Here is a 21,974-nt window from a genome sequence, read left to right as displayed (position 1 = left end):
CAGTGCTCCTCAGGATCATCAGGTAGATGGAGAGAAGGTGTCAGGAGATCTCCCCTGTGATGTGTAGACGGCTGTGAAGGTCTTGTGCTCAGTCTTGTTTTATCCACCAGTATTATATGTTTTATACTTGTGTAATGAGAACGGTGGAGATGGCAGGATTAGAGCTGATCATAGATGGGACTTCTCCATCTGTCGGTGACTTTTACAATATTTGTTTCAGGGTGAAGATCTGACCCATATTAATACTACAGAGACATATGTGAGGGGTGATGAGTGGTGTAAAGAGGAGATTCCCACATATGACTACCCAGGTGAGTAGTAACCACTGAATGCAGAGAAGTCACAGATTCCTTTCAGTCACCGGCTGTGGCTGCTTTATCGGTGGTGTAGTCCGGCCGTATTACCATGATCACCATTTTGCCTCTAGACCACAACATTCTCCTCCACCCAAAACTGTTCAAATGACTTTGATACAGGAAAGATATATATCTTTGTACCGTGTTAGCCAGTAGATAGAAGAATATTCAGAATTGAGAGTCCTCAGTGGTTGATACCTTTTAATGGCTAACTGAAAAGATGGAAACACATTGCAAGCTTTTGAGACTCCTCAGGTCTCCTCATCAGGATATACTAATACAACATCTGAAAAATCACATATTTATACACAAAACAAAACAGAAATAATGCAATAGATAAGACAAGTGACATTTAGCAGAATTGTCATTATGGGAGAGGTATAAACATAAATATTGGAAGAGTTCATAGATAAGGAGTGTGAAAGTTTTATTGCCCTCTGATTGGGGTCTAGTTCTGTGTTGTGTGATGACCCCAGAAGGTCTGAAGAGCAAATTCCTTAATTGATGTAAAAAGACATAAATCCATGTGACACATTCATTCCTGCACTGAGTGTGTCAAAAGATGTCACAAATTTATACTCCCAGACCCTCCTGTCTCTCTGAGAGTTGAAGTTACCATTTAATACAAGTAATTTAATGTCCATCATGCTATGACCGGGGATACAAAAATGTTTGCCACAGGTAGATCCCTTCTTTTTTCTCTTATTGTGTGGCGATGAGAATTCATCCTTATTCTCAGTTTTTGCCCGCTCTCCCCCACATACAGACCCCCAGTTGGACATTTAGTACAAATAATTAAGTACACCCCATTAGATGTGATGCAGGTGAAAGTACCTGGGATCTTGTAGTCCTGATGTGAGGTGGGGATCTTTATCTTGCCCGTGGTTATTATAAATGGACAGGCTTTACATTTTTTCTGGTTGCAAGGAAAGGTTCCTGCAGCTGTTGAGGACAGGGAGCTTCTGACAATGACGCTTCTTAGATTTGGGGGCTGCCTAAAACACAGTAGTGGGGGGTCTGGAAACATGGATTGTAATCAGGCATCTTTTTGTAGTAAAGGTTGTAATTTCCGTGCCGCTCCCCTTAGCTCCTCCAGATTTGGGTTGTAGGTGACCACTAGAGGCTCCCGGTTATTCTCTTCTTTAGCTTTGTAATGTGGCAGGTGATTCCTTGATATTCTGGTGGCTCTTGTAATTTGGTTTTCAATTGTTCTTGGATGGTAGCCCTGACTCAAAAAGGTCTTTCTGAGGCGACCAAGGTGTTTGTCTCTATCCATGGGGTTGGAACATACGTTATATGTTATATATTGTTAACATATGATATTCCGATCACGCTCAGTAATGCAATACAATGAGTGCGTGGAAAACACCGGACTGCACTCCGATGACATAATGGAGAAGCGTTTGTTCTCCATCTTTTCCTCAGTGTTCTCTGATTTTCTCATCCTAGACAATCGGACCACACTGTGCTGACACTCGGGTCAGATCCTGATCCAAGTGTCAGCTGTACAGTAGAATTGGCCGATTCTCTCAGATCAGGGAATATATATGGCCGTCTGCATTGGCCCTTAGAAGTCCATACAATCACAAAATTGGCGCAAAAAGCATGAATCCATGCATAAATAATACACCACAGAATCATATTATTACTTTTGTGGTAACAACAAATGTTGACCCCACACAATAGTGTATACTTGTTAAAAATTTATATTTTATTGCACAAAAAGACACAAAAATATATACACAGGAAAAGTGATGGAACATAACACCAAACACCAAAATTCACCAAAGAAAAAGTAAGGGGGTAAAAGAACAATGCACCTGATATCCTACAGATCATCACCTTGCAATGGTAAAACATTTGCTGGCCACATCATTTGTATTATGACATTTCATTGCTGCATAAAAGCAGCTATATCCAATTATCCCAAAAATGAACCTCAATTGAGGTAAAATTAATGCCGGTGAATATAATAAAGGCTAGACAATTCTATACCTGTAAATGCGGGTGGAGATGCCTGGACGTCCCTCGACCCCAACGCGCGTTTCGCACTGCTTCTTCGGGAGGCGTGTCAGGGCAGGGGGAGATCCGATTTATATACCAGTACCACGTGTGCATAATCATTAAAAGTTGCGCAAACCTGCGTTCACTATGTCCACCATAATAGATCTCTACTGGCGCCTGCGCAGAAAACAATTGTACCGTTGTGGGGGATCAGTGGTGGCGCCTGCGCAGCATAGGTCTATAGTCACTATACCAAATGATCAGCTGCACCTGCGTGCGATGAACACCAAAGGTCCTGCTCAAATCCCAATACTGAGGTGTTTATGACGCATGCGCTGCATCACGTGGGACATAGAGTCCAATGGGAATAATACTTTGCGGTCACATGATAAGGCATCGCCAGGTCCTATGTGGAGATGTGCGCACCTAATTCATGAACAGACCGCTTTGCATTTTCCACCGTCCCCGTATACCACGCACGCGTGCTACCACAAATGGGTGGGCATGAAATAACACGACCACAATTCCATCATATCATATTAGTGAATACATAGCTATAATTAAGTGACGGTGCAATTAAAGTATCAATCAGTAAATCGATAAAAGAGCTATGTCTAAATATTCATATCTAGTGCAAACATGAACTTGATTATGATATTCCAATGCCCTGTCAATATCAAAAAAGTATATATAACGTTTATACGCTGTACTAGGATTAACCAATACATTTGTTATTAATATCACATGATAATATTCCTCAGCAATATCAGACTTTTGATTATAGTATTTAACTGACAAGACAATATCAAAAACTATACATAATATTTGAATGCCGTACTAGAATGGTATTATTAATATCGCATAGCGGTATCACTCAGCAACATCACCACTCAAGTGCAAAGCACAAGAGATGATAATGTCACACAAGGCGTCACTGCTGCGGTGTCAACCAAAAACAGCATAACACAAGATCTCATGGTCATTTCATATCCATAATGGCATCCATCCATCTATTAGTGCAGGACAACGAAACCCCATCGTAAAAAATCCTCTTCATGATCCCATCTGAGGAAAGATGTACATCATTCTGCGATATGAACAGGAGTGGAGGCAGGAGTACTAAACATAAAAATAAATAAAATTAAAGAGAGACACACAAACTAATTGACACATTAAAACCCCCTACCCTCAAAGTAACCACCCCTAAAGTTATCAGAGATAAGCGCTAAAGCCAAAGCTTTCATCTAGACCCTGGGGTGTGAGGGTCCCCAGCCTATAAATCCATTGACATTCTTTTTTGGCCAGTATTTTAGACACATCCCCCCCTCTAGGGCCAAGGCTGAGAAGGCTGAACTTTTAAATTCCTATTTTGCATCTGTTTTCTCTCAGAAAGGAAATGCAACATCAACTGTTATTCACTGTCCTATTAAGGGAATAGAAGAATCCAGGATATCTATAAACAGAAAGATAGTGAGGAAACACTTAGCTAACCTAAATGAATTCAAGTCTCCAGGTCCAGATGAATTACACCCCAGAGTACTGAAGGAGATAGCAGAAGAAATTTTTGAACCCCTCTCCATAATCTTTGAAAATTCTTGGAGAACAGGAGAAGTGCCAGAAGACTGGAGAAGAGCAAATGTTGTTCCTATCTTCAAAAAGGGGAAGAAGGTGGACCCAGGCAACTATAGGCCGGTGAGTCTGACTTCTATACCAGGAAAGATCTTTGAACAAATTATTAAACAACATGTATGTCAATACCTGGATAAGAATGAAGTGATTAAACAGAGTCAGCATGGGTTTCTAACTAATAAGTCATGTCAGACTAACTTAATTTCCTTCTATGACGGTATCACTGATTGGGTGGATCAAGGAAATGCTGTAGATATAGTATATCTTGACTTCAGCAAAGCATTTGACAAAGTCTCTCATACAATCCTTATTGAAAAAATGACTAAGTATGGAATGGACAAGGCAACTGTTAGGTGGATTCATAACTGGCTTAGTGATCGGACCCAAAGAGTGGTCGTAAATGGCTGTACATCCAGTTGGAAGAATGTCTCAAGTGGGGTACCACAGGGCTCTGTCCTGGGCCCTGTATTGTTCAACATCTTTATCAACGATTTAGATGAAGGAATTGAGGGTAAACTGATTAAATTTGCTGATGACACAAAGCTAGGAGGGATAGCTAATACTAGAGAAGAGAGAGAGAGGATTCAAAAAGATTTAAATAAACTGGAGAAGTGGGCAGCAACTAACAGAATGGTTTTTAACAGGGAGAAATGCAAAGTACTACATCTGGGCAATAAAAATGAAAAAAGCATATATAGAATGGGAGGAATAGGGCTAAGTGACAGCACATGTGAAAAAGACTTGGGTATACTAATAGATCACAGACTGAATATGAGTCAACAGTGTGATGCAGCAGCAAAAAAGGCAAATGCAATTCTAGGATGTATTAACAGAAGCATACAGTCTAGATCACGTGAAGTCATTATTTCCCTCTACTCCTCTTTGGTCAGACCTCATCTGGAATATTGTGTCCAGTTTTGGGCACCACATTTTAAAAAAGACATCAACAAACTGGAGCAAGTTCAGAAAAGAGCGACCAGAATGGTGACCGGTCTGCAAACCCTGTCTTATGAGGAAAGGTTGCAGGATTTGGGAATGTTTAGTTTGCAAAAGAGAAGACTGAGAGGAGACTTAATAGCTGTCTACAAATATCTAAAGGGCTGTCACATTGTAGAAGGATCAACTTTATTCTCATTTGCACAAGGAAAGACTAGAAGCAATGGGATGAAACTGAATGGGAAGAGACACAGATTAGATATTAGAAAAAACTTTTTGACAGTTAGAGTGATCAATGAGTGGAACAGGCTGCCACGAGAAGTGGTGAGTTCTCCTTCAATGGAAGTCTTCAAACAGAGGCTGGACAGACATCTGACTGGGATGATTTAGCGAATCCTGCTTTGAGCAGGGGGTTGGACCAGATGGCCCAGGAGGTCCCTTCCAACTCTACGATTCTATGATTCTATGTTTCTATGTTGTGAGTTCATTTTTCCCTTCACTGGTGAGGTCTGATGAACTCCCTCCTCTGGTGAAGGAAGGTAGTGAGACTGATTACCAAACACCTGGGCAGCTAGATGATGACTGGATGGCTGGAATTGACAACTGGATATAAGGCAGCCGACGCCCTTCTGCCTTGCTGGTGATCCTGCTGGATTCTTGGAGACCAGTCTGATTCCTGCGTCTCAAAGCTAAGTTTTTCTGCTCTGCTTTGTACACTTCAGTTTTGTTTTTGTTTTGCCTTGTTTTTTGGGAGTTCTGCCATCCCCGGCCGGGGGTGAGCTGAATTCCATTTTTGTCTCTGATCTGTTGATCTTTTGCTCTGTCTTCAGAATATACCTGAGTGCTGATATAGTCTTTTGAAGCCTAGCGACTTCAGGGCCTGTTTTCCTATCAGTCGGTTGGCACATTTTGGATAGGGTTTTTGCGGATGGCAGACAGCGGCTTTCCTATCCTGTCCTATTTAGTTAGCTTGGGCCCCATCATTTGCTCAACCTATCTTTCTATCTGTGTTAGTGTTTTCATCTTGCTTCACCGTCATTATATGTTGGGGGCTGCCTATTGCTTTGGGGTCTGCTCTGGGGCAGTTTAGATTTCCCTTTCTGTCTTTAGGCTATGTAGTTCTCCGGCTGTGATCGAGGGGTCTAGGGCACCGTAGGAACCCCCCACGGCTACTGCTAGTTGTTGTGGATAGGTTCAGGGGTCTGCAATCCGATAGCTGCCAACCTCTCTGGTTTTTCTGGACTTAGCTAGTATTTTGTTTTTTCCTCCTTTGGTGACTCATCATAACACATAAAACCATATCAATCCCCTTCACCTTAAACAGTCTAGAATTACATTGATGGTACTTCCTGAAATGCCTAGGAAGGGTCTTTAGAGAGCTGATAACAGTGGCTGTTTTAGCTTTCTGAATGTCTAAACAGTGCTCACGGTCACGAACTTTGAGCTCATGACTGCATACCTATGCAAATTTTTCCACAGGGACACTCTGCATAATACACAACCCCCTTATATGAACAGGTGATATTGACCATAATGTCAAATTTTCTAGACTGGTCAAAGTTAGAGAAACTAAAGCCCTTTTTCATATTAGCACAACCCTTGCAAAACCCGCAAGGGAAAAACACCTTACGTTCTGAGTTTTTCTTATTTTTTTCTTTTCTTTTGGGGTCATATGCACTGTGGACCAATATATCCCGCAGGTTGGGGGCCCTTCTTGCCACAAAAGATGGTGCATCTGGCAAGCATTGTTTAAGAATGGGATCAGTGAGAAGGATTTTCCAGTGTTTGTCAATAATCCCTCTCAATTCCGGCCACCTTATAATTGGTTATAATTGTTATAATTGGTAATAAACCTTACCTGCTTGCCCCCCTCATCACACGACACCAGGGGCTGATTTTTGTGAAGAAGTGATTCTCTTGGCGTATTTTTGGCTCTATTATATCCCCTTTGAATGGCCCGGTGGCCGTATCTTCGATCTTGGAACCGTTTTTTAAGAATACTGGATTGTTCCTCAAACTGAGGATCTTCCGAACAAATCCTCCTGATACACAGAAACTAGCCAATTGGTATGCCTTGAATTGTTGATTTAGGATGAGCGGAGGACGCATGCAGTAAGGAATTAGTTGATGTTGGTTTACGAAAAACCGTGGTAGACAAACTTCCATCAGGGAGCACTGAAATGGATAAATCCAAGAAATCGATCTTTCGTCCAAATTTATAAGAGAGTCTGATATTTTGATCGTTATCATTAAGTGCATTCATAAATGTCTCAAGGTCCACAACTGGACCCTCCCAGATGAACAAAATATCATTGATATAACGAATCCAGTTGTGGACCCGATCAACATTAGGGATCTCCTCACCTTTGAAGATGGACCATTCCCAGGCCCCCATAAACAAATTTGCATAAGAGGGGGCGCACGAGGCCCCCATTGCTGTTCCTCTTTGCTGCAAAAATATCTTCCCATCGAAAGTGAAGGCATTATGAGTAAGGATAAACCTCAACAGTTTCAAGATAAAGGAGGACATATCTCCATTCAAGTTACTATGACTCAAATATTTCTCTACTGCCTTCAATCCGTCTGAATGACCGATAGAAGAATATAATGCCTCCATATCTGCGGTGACAAGTACCGTTTCCTCAGTAAGTTGAATGCTCTCCAAATGACCCTAAGCTGCGTTAGTGTCTTTAATAAAAGAGGGCAGTTGTGTCACAAGAGGTTTCAAAAAGTGATCCACAATATCACACGCTATTTCACAAAGGCCATCATTAGCTGCAATAATCGGCCTCCCAGGTGGATTAAGGGGGTCCTTATGCACCTTTGGAATTAAATAAAAGGTCGCAAGCTTGGGACAACATTTTTCATAAATCCTTAGAAATCCATGTAGCCGCACACTCCGGTCCAAGTGCCGGTTGCAGTGCCGGGTGTTGTTTCTCGCATCACACACCCTAGTGTGACCCCGGCCTTAGAATGATTCTTGTACTCAGCGTTTGCAGGGTGCTGTAGCCTAGTGTTTGTATCTAGGGTATGTGCACACAGTTTTATTTCAGGGGGCAGAGCTGCTTCAGGAAAGTGTCTCCAGTCTTTTACCTGAAGGCGCCATGTCTTTTGTGCCACCGGCGTCTTTTCTCGATAGTTTCTATTATAGTTGCAGGTGACAGAATGTGCTACTTCTATTAATGGCCTCAGTTTCCAAGCACTGAAGCAGATAAAAGACGTAAGAGACGGAGCGGGTACAGCAATGTGGTTTTCCATTGCCGTGCACTAAGTTCATGTTTAGCGGCAGGTTTGTGGCGCTTCTTCAATCCGCCTGACAAAGATGTGTGCACATCCCCTTACCTTGGTTCTGCAGCCACAAAATACAGGCATCCCAGCATGAAAGCCATCTGTCCAATCTCTGCTGCTTCTATAAGGAAGGCAAGGCAGCGATAACCTGGTTAATGAGTCACTACACATGGGCCGGTGATGGGTGCGGCCCCCAGACGGGAACTTTAGTGATTTTCACGTTTGAAAAAACTAAATGAATGAAAATCTTCTCCTGTACATCACAGTGTTAATCCGCGCAGAGTGTGCACTGGGGCGATCTATGTGGGGCCTGTGATCGGCGCAGGTTCAGAGACTTGTGGAGGGGAATGTGTCTGTGACAACGATAAAAAATGAAAATGTCTCTGATTTTTATTTGGGGAGACACAGTCTGCAAGAACATGAGCCTGTGAGCAGCACCATAGACTATAATGGAAGAGAACTAATGAAAACCACAGAGAGAACATGGACGTGAGAAACGGCCGTCTGACTGAGACTTTCCTGTCATTACTGTGCTCCAGCATGTCCACGACCACCGACCAGCCATATACACGTCAGTCAGTGTCCTCTACGGCCTGTTCACACAGGAGGACGCACTTCTCTGTGCACACAGCGACTGGTAATATGTTCTGTGCACGTAGCATGTCCTGTTCTCAGGAGCGCATGTCCTGTTTACCCCGAGCAATGTGCCACCAAGAACCTGGATTTTTAAGCCGTGACTAATAATCATTTTTCCTTCCATCAGGTGATTACTGACCTATTGAAATGAGCCGATAATCAGGAAGCCGGGCTCTTACAATCCCACATTTCATGATTATTGGCTCATCTAAAGTGGCCATAATTCAGTGGCTGTCAGCTCTGCAGATCACAACACTAAACGTTGTGATTGTAGGCCGCGGACCTGTATTAGACTATCTAGAGAGCAAGATTACAGAGGGTACAAGACGTGGGCCTGTGGTCTTACAAATGCCAGGGCTGAATTTCACTCCCAGTCCGGCCCTGGTTACATGGAAAATAAAGACACAGCCAGAATAAAGTCTTTTATTAGCAATAAAACAAAACACAGTTTTCCTTTTTTATTTAAAAATATCAAACACAGTTATACTCACCTAACGCCTATTTCCACCGGAGACCTCGTTCTGCAATAAAAATAAAATACAACACTATACCATATCTGTCTGTCGCTCTGTCCCACGCCATAATCCATGTCTGGAGGATAATTAGTTTTCAACCTGGACGGTGCCAAGATGCGACCGTGCAGGCAGAGAACCACTGGTGAATGAGCTGCTGCAAGCACAGCATCATTGACCAGCAGTGACATCATCGAGGTTTCCAGCCAGGCTGAACTGCAGTGACCTCAGGACGGTGGGAAAAAGTCAGTGATGAGGTCACCACAGTTCAAGCTAAGTGATGTCACAGCAGATCACCGTGAGAATTCTGTTTGTTATTTTTTAGTAAAAAACAAAAACTGCGTTTTGTTTTATTTCTAATAAAAGACTTTATTCTGTGTCTTTATTTACCATATAACTATAGGATTAGTAATGGAGAGGTGTCTTCTAGACACCTCTTCATTACTAAGCTGTGGGCTTGATGTCACCTGTCAATACAAGGGTGATATCAACCCCACAAATATGAACCCCACTTGCCATCACTATAAGGCAAGTGGGAAGACCCGGGCAAAGCACCAGAATTGGCGCATCTAATAGATGCGTCTTTTCTGGGCAGCTGCAGGCTGCTATTTTTAGCCTGGGAATACCAGCCCCCAGTTTTCAGCTTTAGCGAGGCTGGTAGCCAAATAGGAAAAAAATGGATCTTAAAAATTATTTTCCAGCTTCGCACTATACCCTACATACGTTTGTACACTACTGTCTGGGCACATGGCAGTGTTCAGAAGGGAAGGAGCGCCATTTAGCTATTTGAATGCAGATCGAGCTGGAATAGTTTGCAGACACAATGTATTCGGAGCACTGTTCGTGGTCACCTGGCAGCTCAAAAGATGTCCACCATGAACATTCTTGGCTCTAATAGCTGTCTACAAATATCTAAAGGGCTGTCACATTGTAGAAGGATCAACTTTATTCTCATTTGCACAAGGAAAGACTAGAAGCAATGGGATGAAACTGAATGGGAGGAGACACAGATTAGATATTAGAAAAAACTTTTTGATAGTTAGAGTGATCAATGAGTGGAACAGGCTGCCACGAGAAGTGGTGAGTTCTCCTTCAATGGAAGTCTTCAAACAGAGGCTGGACAGACATCTGACTGGGATGATTTAGCGAATCCTGCTTTGAGCAGGGGGTTGGACCAGATGGCCCAGGAGGTCCCTTCCAACTCTATGATTCTATGATTCTATCTTCTCTGCTTTCCATATCCCAAGGATTGCCTTGCTTAACGCCCTTTAACATCCTCACATGGAATCTAGACTTACACAGGGACCCCTTGACTTGGACCATGGTGTTACCTGCTATTCTGTGGTGTTAGATGGCAAGAAGAATAGTCAGGTAGCTGGGTCAGAACCAGAAGGACAGAATACAGAATCAGAAGACACAAGAGTAGTCAGTAAACGGGCCACGGTCACAGCAGGAAACAAATGCACAAGCCGCAAGCTGAGCACAGAGGACTGAACCAGAGGAGAACAGCGCTGTATCTGGCAGATTCCGGCCATGTGCTTTGCGCTTTAGTAGGGTGTGGTACTTTCCAATTGGCTGAAGTAGGGAGCAGATTACTCCAGCTGGACAGCAGGAACAGATCCCAGATGAGATTGGACACACCATATGCAGAAGCCCTAATATAACTAAATGCCAGAAAACCAGAATAGTAGAAATCCCCATAAAGTGATTCCATTTTATAAATTAATTCACTGAGGGTTATAATCCTTAGGAGGAGTGAATATTTTGACGCCACAGCCACTTTCTGGAAATTAACACGCAGTGGATGTTGGAGAGTGAAAATTACACATTTGCCATTTTATTACCCAGCACATAGTGCCCAGATTGTGCTCCAGGAGACACACACCAAAAATTAAGTGGGTTCTTCTCACTATAATATTGCTAAATACAGGGATCCTAAATGTTGTTTGCGCACACTGCAAGACTCCGAAGTGAGAGCGGATTTTGCTGGATTGGTTTATAGAAACCTTGTTGCTTTTCAACAGCCTTTGAGCCACTAATAGTGTGGGAACCTCTTTTTCCATTGACAGATGATGGACCTGAGTGGGGACTTGTTTTTTGTGAGATGAGAATTGGTATTATTTTCGTCTACATAACATTGATTGGTTTCTTTATATTTGATATTTGGGAGGCAGAATGAACAAACAGTTGAACACCACACACTACTGGTTCATCCAACAAGGTTTTCTATTAGACTGTGAACTGTCATTGTCTTGGTAAATAATTAAAGTTTTTTTACATAAACTGTCCACAAAAATGGCAAGCTAAGCAGAAATGTTCAAAAATATAAAACTCAAGGATATTTTATTAAAAAGTAATATTTTTTTTATCTTAGCAGATGAGTGTACCAGGAGATCAGAGGGACAGCTGACATCTTCAACTTTTAAATCAGATGATCTTGAGATCCTACAAGATACAACTGAAGTAATTGCTATTACTCCAGATATACCATCATCTATTCACAGCAAAGATCTGTCATTTGATTCTATGAAACAGGTGCCATCTTCTGACTCATTACCGATTATAAAGGAAAATCAAAGTCACAAAAGAGGCATTAAAAAACAAACTGCTTCTAAAGTAAAGAAGTCATTTTCATGTTCAGAATGTGGGAAATATTTTACACGGAAATCATGTTTTGTTACTCACCATAGAACTCACACAGGGGAGAAGCCCTTTTCCTGTTCAGAATGTGGAAAATGTTTTAACCAGAAATGGAATCTTGTTAGACACCAAATAACTCACACAGGGGAGAAGCCTTTTTCATGTTCAGAATGTGGGAAGTGTTTTAATCTTAACTCAAAATTGGTTAGGCACCAGAGAGCTCACACAGGGTAGAAGCCTTTTTCTTGTTCAGAATGTGAGAAATGTTTTAATCAGAAATCAGACTTTGTTGTTCACCAGAGAATTCACACAGGAGAGAAGCCTTTTTCATGTTCAGAATGTAGGAAATGTTTTAAACAGAAATCAGAACTTGTTACTCACCAGAGAATTCACACAGGGGAGAAGCCTTTTTTCTGTTCAGAATGTGAGAAATGTTTTAATCAGAAATCAGACCTTGTTGTTCACCAGAGAACTCACACAGGAGAGAAGCCTTTTTCATGTTCAGAATGTGGGAAATGTTTTAATCTTAACTCAAAATTGGTTAGGCACCAGAGGACTCACACAGGGGAGAAGCCTTTTTCCTGTTCAGAATGTGAGAAATATTTTATTCAGAAATCAGACCTTGATGCTCACCAGAGAATTCACACAGGGGAGAAGCCTTTTTCATGTTCAGAATGTGAGAAATGTTTTAATCATAACTCAAAATTGGTTAGGCACCAGAGGACTCACACAGGGGAGAAGCCTTTTTCCTGTTCAGAATGTTTGAAATGTTTTATAACAGAAATCAGATTTAGTTAAGCACCAGAGAACCCACACAGGGGAGAAGCCTTTTTCCTGTTCAGAATGTTTGAAATGTTTTATCCAGAAATCAGATTTAGTTAAGCACCAGAGAACCCACACAGGGGAGAAGCCTTTTTCATGTTTAGAATGTGGGAAATGTTTTATCTGGAAAACGCATATTGATGGTCACCAGAGAGCAAACACAGGGGAGAAGCCTTTTTCCTGTTCAGAATGTGGGAAATATTTTAACTGGAAAGAGCATTTTGTAAGACATCAGAGCAGTCACACAGAGGAGAAACCTTTTACATTTTCTTAATGTGGGAAATATTTTACTCGCAAATCAACTGTTAATAAACATCAGAGACGTCACATAGGGGAGAAGCCTTTTTTTGTTCAGAATGTTGGAATCATTTTAACCAAAATTACATCATCTTAAAGGGGTTTTCTCTTGTCATTCCTCTTGTTTGCTGACAAAAAGATAAAATTAAACTTTATTACTTCCAAATGTAAAACTATACCAATAATTCACCCCCTGAAGGTTAGTCAATAGGTGACTAATAGAAAAAACATATATCCCACATCTCAGTATATAGGGTGAGGTGACGTATACACACTCACTCTCCAAGCCTCTCATTTCTATGCGTTTCATCGTCCTCTCCAAAGACGACTCATAAGGAGACTTTATTTAATATTGACCTATATTCAAGTGAGACTAGACAAAAAAACTAAAATCCTGTATCATGTTATCCGAAACAGTCAGAAAACTAGCCACATACTGGCAGATCCCAGACCTCAGACTATATACTGTGTAAGTTTCTAAGCCACTCCAGTGTCAGGAATTGATAGTATGTGACAATACAGCATAATTCTTGTGTTTTCCTCCTATAGGGACTGCCCTAGTTTGGTAATGTAACTGCTGATAATTAGTAGTGCAGACAAATTGTCCTAGACTAAACTCAGTCTTCAGACGGCCCAATATGTACCACTCAGGGAAAACTCACCTGCTCCAAAGATCATTAGCAGCTTCTAACTAATGGCCATGCTGCTGTCTGTCAGGGAATGAGTGCAATATCGTTGTAAAGACTAGGGATATGTGCAATCATAATGTCTGGGAGATCTGTGCCATTATTTAGTATGAATATGGAAATTATCTCTGAAAGGTAAGTGTTCCCTGAGTGGTATATACAGTATTGTCACATACTATCTATTCCTGACACTGGAGGGGCTTATAAACTTACACAGTATATAGTCTGAGGTCTGGGGTCTGCCAATATGGGGCTAGTTTTCTGACTGTTTCGGATAACATGATACATGATTTTAGGGTTTTCTTTGTCTAGTCTCGCTTGAATAAACAGTTAAGCTCAAAAGTTTACATACCCTGGCAGAATTTTTGCTTTCTTATTTTTTTTCAGAGAATATGAATGATAACACCAAAACTTTTTCTCCACTCATGTTTAGTGGTTGGATGACACCATTTATTGTCAAACTACTGTGTTTTCTCTTTTTAAATCATAAAGACAACCAAAAACTTTCAAATGACCCTGAGCAAAAGTTTACATACCCTAGTGATTTTGGCCTGATAACATGCACAGAAGTTGACACAATTGGGTTTGAATGGCTACTAAAGGTAGGATCCTCACCTGTGATTTTTAACAAATGCCAGGAAAATTGGGATGCCAAGAAAAATCCACAAATAACATCAGCTGAAATACTGCCTCTATAATGAGACTGAGGGAGAAACAGCCAGAGAGATTCATCCATACGTCCCAAAAGGACCAGAGACAGGACAGCAGACATTTTACATCATGGCTCCATCACGAGGGACACGGATCTATCATTCTACAGCAAACAACCTTGAGGTTTTCAGCCTCAGTTGGAAAAATACAGATCTGTTCCATTGACTATTGCTGAACCATGGATACATTTGGAGATGCCAGGTTGTAATCCTCAGATCAACTGGCCTTGTACCTTATATGGGCTCAATGAACAGTAGTCTTCCTACATTTGCTATCACCTCCTCTCTGTGTGCGTGTCACAGGTGATGTAGTCAACCCTGGAAGATGAAGCCAGGTTGTGATCCTTGGATCAACTGGCCTTGTACCATGTATGGACTCAATGGATTGTCATCTTCCTATGCTTGTCGTTACCTCCTCTCTGTCTGTGTGCCACAGGTGGGGTAGTGACCCTGGAAGATCTGAAGTCACAGCTGCTATTAGCCCGGCGAGCCAGCGGAAGGGTGAGACTGTAATGTGCACCATCTTGGGTATTTTGCTGGGACTGTTTTATGTGCTACCAGCCTGTTTTGTGTTTCAATAAAGCATTTCCCCACTGTTTTACCCTCACCCTGTGTTGTCCGAGTAGTGTTTTGCCCATGTTAAAAGGCGAGTGGGAGTTCGGCAGGATGATCCTTGGGTCACAAGGTTTCAGTTAGCGCGCAGCGCTGATAGCAAGCTGGCAATGACATCCATAGAGGTCTGCTAGAGACCTTTAGTTGTCATACCTACCCATCGATGACCCGCGATCATGTGACAGGGTCACTGATGGGTGGGATTTCTGGTGCTGTCCAGAAGTGTGAGATAAATGCCGCTGTCAGAGGCTGTTAGGGGCACATGTCAGCTGTTCAAAACAGCTGACGTGCCTGAAAAGATGTCTCAGCACCGGAGCCCAAATCAAAGGGGAGAGAGTCCGACATCAGCATACATTTACACCTGATGTCGGAAAGGGGTTAAAGGGGATTGTTTTTACAGAGACAGAAGTGAACGCAGAAAGAAGACGATCGAGGGAGAAGCAGGGGCTGCAGAGAAGACCGTGCGCCAGGAGGGGGTGAGTATGACAGGGGGCAGAGCAATATTCACCTGTCTCCGGGTCCTCTGGCTGTGACGTCATTGCACACCCTCTGCTGAACGTCACTGCAGAGACCCGGGAGACAGCCAAGCTCAGCGACGGAACGGGGACTGGTAAGTATCGCCAGTGCTGGGGGCCTAAGCCAGCGGCGACACTGGCACCTGGCCCCCAGCAACGAGAGGTGAGTATGTCATTATCATTTTTTTTAATTGCAACAGCGGCAGCAGCATATGGGGGGGTATTTATGGAGCATCTTCTTGGTCCAGCATTAACCCTTGTACAGCAGCATATGGGGGTATTTATGGAGCATCTTCTTGGGCCAGCATTAACCCTTGTACAGCAGCATATGGGGGTATTTATGGAGCATCTTCTTGGGCCAGCATTAACCCTTGTGCAGCAGCATATGGGGGTATTTAAAGAGCATCTTCTTGGGCCAGCATCAACCCTTGTGCAGCAGCATATGGGGAGTATTTATGGAGCATCTTCTTGAGCCAACATTAATCCTTGTGCAGCAGCATATGGGGGGTATTTATGGAGCATCTTCTTGGGCCAGCATTAACCCTTGTGTAGTAGCATGTTTTTTTTTTATCTATGGAGCATCTTGTTGGGCCACTTGTGCACCAATATATGTTTTTTTTTTATTCTATGGAGCATCTTCTTGGGCCACCATTAACCCTTGTGCAGCAATATATGTTTTTTTTTTATCTATGGAGCATCTTCTTGGACCACCATTAACCCTTGTGCAGCATTTTATGGGGGGTATTTATCTATGGAGCATCTTTTTGGACCACCATTAACCCTTGTGCAGCATCACCCTCGGCTTATACATGAGTCAATAAGTTTTCCCAGTTTTTTGTGGCAAAATTAGGGGGGGTCGGCTTATACACGAGTATATTCGGTATTTGGAAATACAACGAGCAGTCTGTCTCTCTGATTATGCTTGATTGCATGGGTACCCATAATATAGAAAATACCTGAGGAGACATAGAAATCCCTTCTCTGACAACTTGGAGGCCTTCAGCGGGTTATAATATACCACTTAGACTTCCATCTCAGGCTGAACAATTGACCGCCTCTACCCTGAACAGAAAACCAGATCCTGGGTGAGTAGATTTGTTACTCACACAGTTTTCTGTTGTGAGTTCATTTTCCCCTTCACCTTTGATGTCTGATGAACTCCCTCTGCTGGTGAAGAGAGGTAGTGAAATTGATTGGGATTGGAAGAACCTGTCATCTGAACAGGCGAGTGTGATTGGACATCTGGAATTTCTGAGTGGATATAAGGCAGCCGACGCCCTGCAGGGCTGCTGGTGATCCTTTCTGCTCTGAGCTCTTGCATCCAGTTTAGTTCCTGTCTACTAAAAGCTAAGTTTTTGCCCTGCTATTATTCCATGAGATTTTGTCTGGTTCCCTTAGTGTTTGTATTCAGCCAATCCTGGTTGGGACTGGCTGAATTCCATTTTTGTCTCTGATCAGTTGATCTCTTTGTTCTGTTTCCAGATTATACCTGAGTGCTGATATAGTGATTTTGAAGTCTAGCGACTTCAGGGCCTTTTTCCCTATCAGACGGATAGGCCTTTTTTGGTAGGGTTTTTTGCGGATTGCAGCCAGCATCTTTTCTGTCCTGTCCTATCTAGTTAGTTGGGCCCCATCGTTTGCTCAGCCTGTCTTTCTGTCTGTGTTTGTGTTTTCATCTGTTTTTCACAGACAATACATGTTGGGGGCTGTCTATTGCATTGGGGTCTGCTCTGGGGCAGTTTAGATTTCCCCTTTCCTTCTTTAGGCTTATGTAGTTCTCTGGCTGTGACGAGGGGTCTAGGGCACCGTAGGAACCCCCCACGGCTACTGTTAGTTGTGGTGTATAGGATCAGGGGTCTGCAATCCGATAGCTACCAACCTCTCTGGTTTTCTGGACTTAGCTTGTATTTTTGTTTTCTCCTCCTCCGGTGACTCATTGATAACAGAATCACCAGCCATACCGCTGGTTCTAGGGTACTCAATGGCAGGATAAAATTGTAAAAAAAAAACAAAGAAAATAAGTGTCAGAATTTTTTTTTGTGTATATTTTTCCTCTTTCTCTGAGGTCGTAGGGGGATTTTTTTCTCAATGGAGATTAAGCAATTGTCTGATCGTGTGGAGCAGCTTACTGCTGAAGTGCAGGGAATTTCCGCCTATCTTGCTCATTCACATGCTGCTGAACCAAAGATCCCTACTCCTGATGTGTTTTTTGGGGATCGGTCTAAATTTCTGAATTTTAAGAATAATTGTAAATTATTTTTTGCCTTGAAGCCTAACTCATCGGGGAGCTCCGCGCAGCAGGTTAAAATTGTCATCTCTTTGCTGCGCGGCGATCCCCAGGATTGGGCGTTTTCTTTGAAACCTGATGATCCTACTCTGACTGATGTGAACGCATTTTTTCAGGCCTTGGGGTTGTTGTATGATGAACCTAATGCTATTGATCAGGCTAAAAAGGCCCTGTTGGCATTGAGCCAGAGTCAGGATTCTGCAGAGTTGTACTGTCAAAAATTCCGAAAGTGGGCGGTCCTTAATACCTGGAATGATGGTGCCTTGGCAGCTCTCTTTCGGAAGGGTTTGTCAGAAACCGTAAAAGATACTATGGTGGGATTTCCTGTTCCCTCTGGTCTTGACGATTCTATGTCATTAGCCATTCAGATTGATCGGCGTTTGCGTGAACGCAAAACTGCATGAGAGGTGATGCCACCTGTTGAACAAATGTCTGAACCTATGCAATGTGATAGAGTTTCGTCTAGGGCGCAACGTCAGGAGTTCAGAAGTCGTAATAAGCTGTGTTTTTTCTGTGGAGATGCCTCTCATATTATTTCTGTCTGCCCTAAATGAGAGAAACGTTTTGCACACACATTTGCTGTGGGTGGTGTTCAACCTAAGTTTCTTCTGGCAATTACTCTGATCTGCTCCCTGTCCACATTTTCCGCTAAGGCTTTTGTGGATTCGGGAGCAGCTCTGAACCTGATGGACTTGGATTTTGCTAAACGTTGTGGGTTTCCTATGACACCTCTGCGGACGCCTATCCCTTTGAGGGGTATTGATGCTACTCCTTTGGCGAAGAATAAACCTCAGTTTTGGACCCAGGTGGTAATGCGGGTCGCCCCCAGACCATCAAGAAAATTGCAGATTTTTGGTGTTGCATAATTTGCATGATACCATCGTTCTGGAGTTTCCCTGGTTGCAAATCCATAATCCAGTTTTGGATTGGAAATCTGTGTCTGTGGTGAGTTGGGGTTGTCAGTGTGCCCTTAGTGACGCTCCTATTTTCTCCACCTCTCCCCAGTCGCATGATGTTCCTGACTATTTGGATGATTTTTATGATGTATTTAGTGAGAATGAGTCTGCGTCTTTGCCTCCTCATAGGAGTTATGACTGTTTAATTGAGCTGAGCCCTGGGTGTAAATTTCCCAAGGGTCGACTTTTCAATTTATCTGTACCTGACCACGAGGCTATGCGATCCTATATTAATGAGTCGTTGGAGAAGGGTCGTATTAGACCATCCTCTTCACCCTTAGGTGCTGGGTTTTTTTTGTGGCCAAGAAAGATGGTTCATTAAGGCCTTGTATTGACTATCGTTCCCTCAACAAAATTACTGTTAAATATCAGTATCCGTTACCCCTGATTTCTGATCTATTCTCCAGAGTTAAAGGTGCTTGCTGGTTTACCAAGCTTGACCTCAGGGGGGCGTATAATCTTATTCGCATTAAGCAGGGGGATGAATGGAAGATGGCATTTAATACTCCGGAGGGACATTTTGAGTACCTGGTGATGCCTTTTGGGCTCACTAATGCCCCTTCTGTCTTCCAGTGCTTCATGAATGATATTTTCCGAGACTTTGTGGATACATTTTTGATCATCTATCTGGATGATATTTTGATCTTTTCCAAGGATTGGGACTCTCATGTGGAACATGTTCGGACTGTGTTCCGGATTTTGAGTGAAAATTCCCTGTATGTCAAGGGATCGAAATGCCCTTTTGGTGTACAGAGGATTTCATTTTTGGGATTTATTTTGTCTCCGTCAACTATTGAAATGGACCCGGCCAAGGTTCAGGCCATTTATGATTGGGTTCAGCCCACTTCTTTGAAGACCCTCCAGAAGTTTTTGGGTTTTGCTAATTTTTATCGTAGATTTATAGCTAACTTTCCTGGTATTGCCAAGCCATTGACTAATTTGACTAAGAAGGGGGCTGATGTGCTGAATTGGTCTCCGGAGGCTGTTTCTTCCATTCAGGAGCTGAAGCGAAGGTTCACTTCTGCTCCGGTTTTGCGGCAACCTGATGTCTCACTCCCGTTTCAGGTAGAGGTGGACGCTTCTGAGATTGGTGCAGGAGCTGTTTTGTCCCAAAAAGATCCTGTAACACCTAAACTGAATCCGTGCTTTCTTTTCCCGAAAGTTCTCCACATCCGAACGTAACTATGATGTGAGGAATCGGGAACTGTTAGCCATGAAATGGGCATTTGAGGAGTGGAGACATTGGTTGGAGGGAGCTAAACATCAAGACGTGGTCCTTACTGACCACAAGAATTTGATTTACCTGGAGTCGGCCAAACGCTTGAATCCTAGACAGGCTAGGTGGGCCTTGTTTTTCACACGTTTTGATTTTGTGGTCTCTTTTCTTCTGGGCACTAAGAATGTCAAGGCAGACGCCCGCTCTAGGATTTTCTTTGCTGATTCTCCTATTGTGACCAAGCCTGCTACCATCTTAGGTGAGGGGGTAGTTCTTTCTGCCATCTCGCCCGATTTGAGACGTATTCTGGAAGAGTTTCAGGAGGACAAACCTGAGCGTTGTCCCATTGGAAAATTGTATGTTCCTGACCAGTGGAGGAAGAGAGTGATGTCTGAGGTTCATTGCTCCGCATTGGCTGGTCATCCAGGTATTTTTGGTACTAGAGATTTGGTGAGTCGGTCTTTTTGGTGGCCCGCCTTGTCTCGTGATGTCAGGAATTTTGTGCAGTCCTGTGGGTCTTGCTCCCGCTCTAAACCTTGTTCTCGCTCTAGTGGGTTGTTGATGCCTTTGCCGGTGCCCAGGAGGCCATGGACCCATATTTCAATGGATTTTATCTCTGATATGCCTGTCTCTCAGAGAATGACTGTTATTTGGGTGATTTGTGATAGATTCTCTAAGATGGTCCATCTTGTACCACTCCCTAAGTTGCCATCTTCCTCAGAGTTGGTGCCCTTGTTTTTGCAACAGGTGGTTCGCTTGCACGGGATTCCTGAGAATATTGTATCTGACAGAGGAGTTCAGTTTGTTTCTAGATTTTGGAGGACTTTCTGTTCCAAGCTGGGAATTCAGTTGTCCTTCTCCTCTGCGTTTCACCCTCAGACCAATGGGCAGACGGAGAGAACAAACCAGACTTTGGAGTCGTATTTGAGATGTTTTATTTCTGCTGATCAGGATGATTGGGTTTCATTTTTGCCCTTGGCCGAATTTGCTTTAAATAATAGAGCTAGTTCTGCCACTTTGATGTCACCTTTTTTTTGTAACTTTGGGTTTCATCCTCGATTCTCTTCAGGGCAGGTGGAGTCTTCTGCCTGCCCAGGTGTTGACACTGTGATGGAGAGAATGCACCAGATCTGGGACCAAGTGGTGGATAAGTTGTCTCTCTCCCAGGAAAAGGCCCAGCGGTTTTCCAACCGGCATAGGACAATTGGTCCCCGGTTTAAGGTGGGTGATATGGTTTGGTTATCATCAAAGAATATCTCTATGAAGGTGGCTTCTCCAAAGTTTAAACCTAGATTTATTGGACCTTACAAGATTTTGGAGATTCTTAATCCGGTCGCTTTTCGATTGGCTCTTCCTGTTACATTCAAGATCCATAACGTGTTTCATAAGTCTCTGTTAAAGAGGTTTGTTGAGCCAGTAGTTCCTGTGGTGGCACCTCCTGACCCTGTATTGGTTGAAGGTAATGTGGAATATGAGCTTGAGAAGACACTGGATTCTCGTCTGGCTAGACAGAGACTCCAGTATTTGGTTAAATGGAAGGGTTATGGCCAGGAGGATAATTCTTGGGTCCCTGCTTCCGATATTCATGCCGAAAGATTGGTGCGTGCTTTTCATCGGGCCCATCCTGATCGCCCTGGTGGCGTGGATGAGGGTTCGGTGACCCCTCCTCAAGGGGGAGGTACTGTTGTGAGTTCATTCTCCCCTTCACCTTTGATGTCTGATGAACTCCCTCTGCTGGTGAAGAGAGGTAGTGAAATTGATTGGGATTGGAAGAACCTGTCATCTGAACAGGCGAGTGTGATTGGACATCTGGAATTTCTGAGTGGATATAAGGCAGCCGACGCCCTGCAGGGCTGCTGGTGATCCTTTCTG

General features: G+C 43.0%; 1 protein-coding gene and 1 pseudogene across 1 annotated transcript in view; one reads left to right on the top strand and one right to left on the bottom strand.

Annotated features, from left to right (window-relative positions):
- Positions 1-9,070, bottom strand: part of LOC141075791 (uncharacterized) — a 54,169-nt gene extending 45,099 nt beyond the window's left edge. The window contains exons 1-3 of the mRNA XM_073562936.1: positions 8,989-9,070; positions 8,268-8,361; positions 8,019-8,127 (exon numbers count right to left, since the gene is read on the bottom strand). Coding sequence (XP_073419037.1) covers positions 8,019-8,127; positions 8,268-8,361; positions 8,989-9,070 — 285 coding nt within the window. The remainder of the gene's footprint in view (positions 1-8,018; positions 8,128-8,267; positions 8,362-8,988) is intronic.
- On the top strand, positions 223-13,607 carry LOC141075812 (uncharacterized; annotated as a pseudogene).
- Positions 13,608-21,974: the final 8,367 nt, after the last annotated feature.

This window comes from Dendrobates tinctorius, unplaced genomic scaffold (assembly GCF_039654945.1).
Source record: "Dendrobates tinctorius isolate UK_male_01 unplaced genomic scaffold, ASM3965494v1 ptg000372l, whole genome shotgun sequence".
NCBI lineage: Eukaryota > Metazoa > Chordata > Amphibia > Anura > Dendrobatidae > Dendrobates > Dendrobates tinctorius.
The sequence above is the reverse complement of the archived record's forward strand: the minus strand, read 5'-3'. Positions and strand labels throughout refer to the sequence as shown.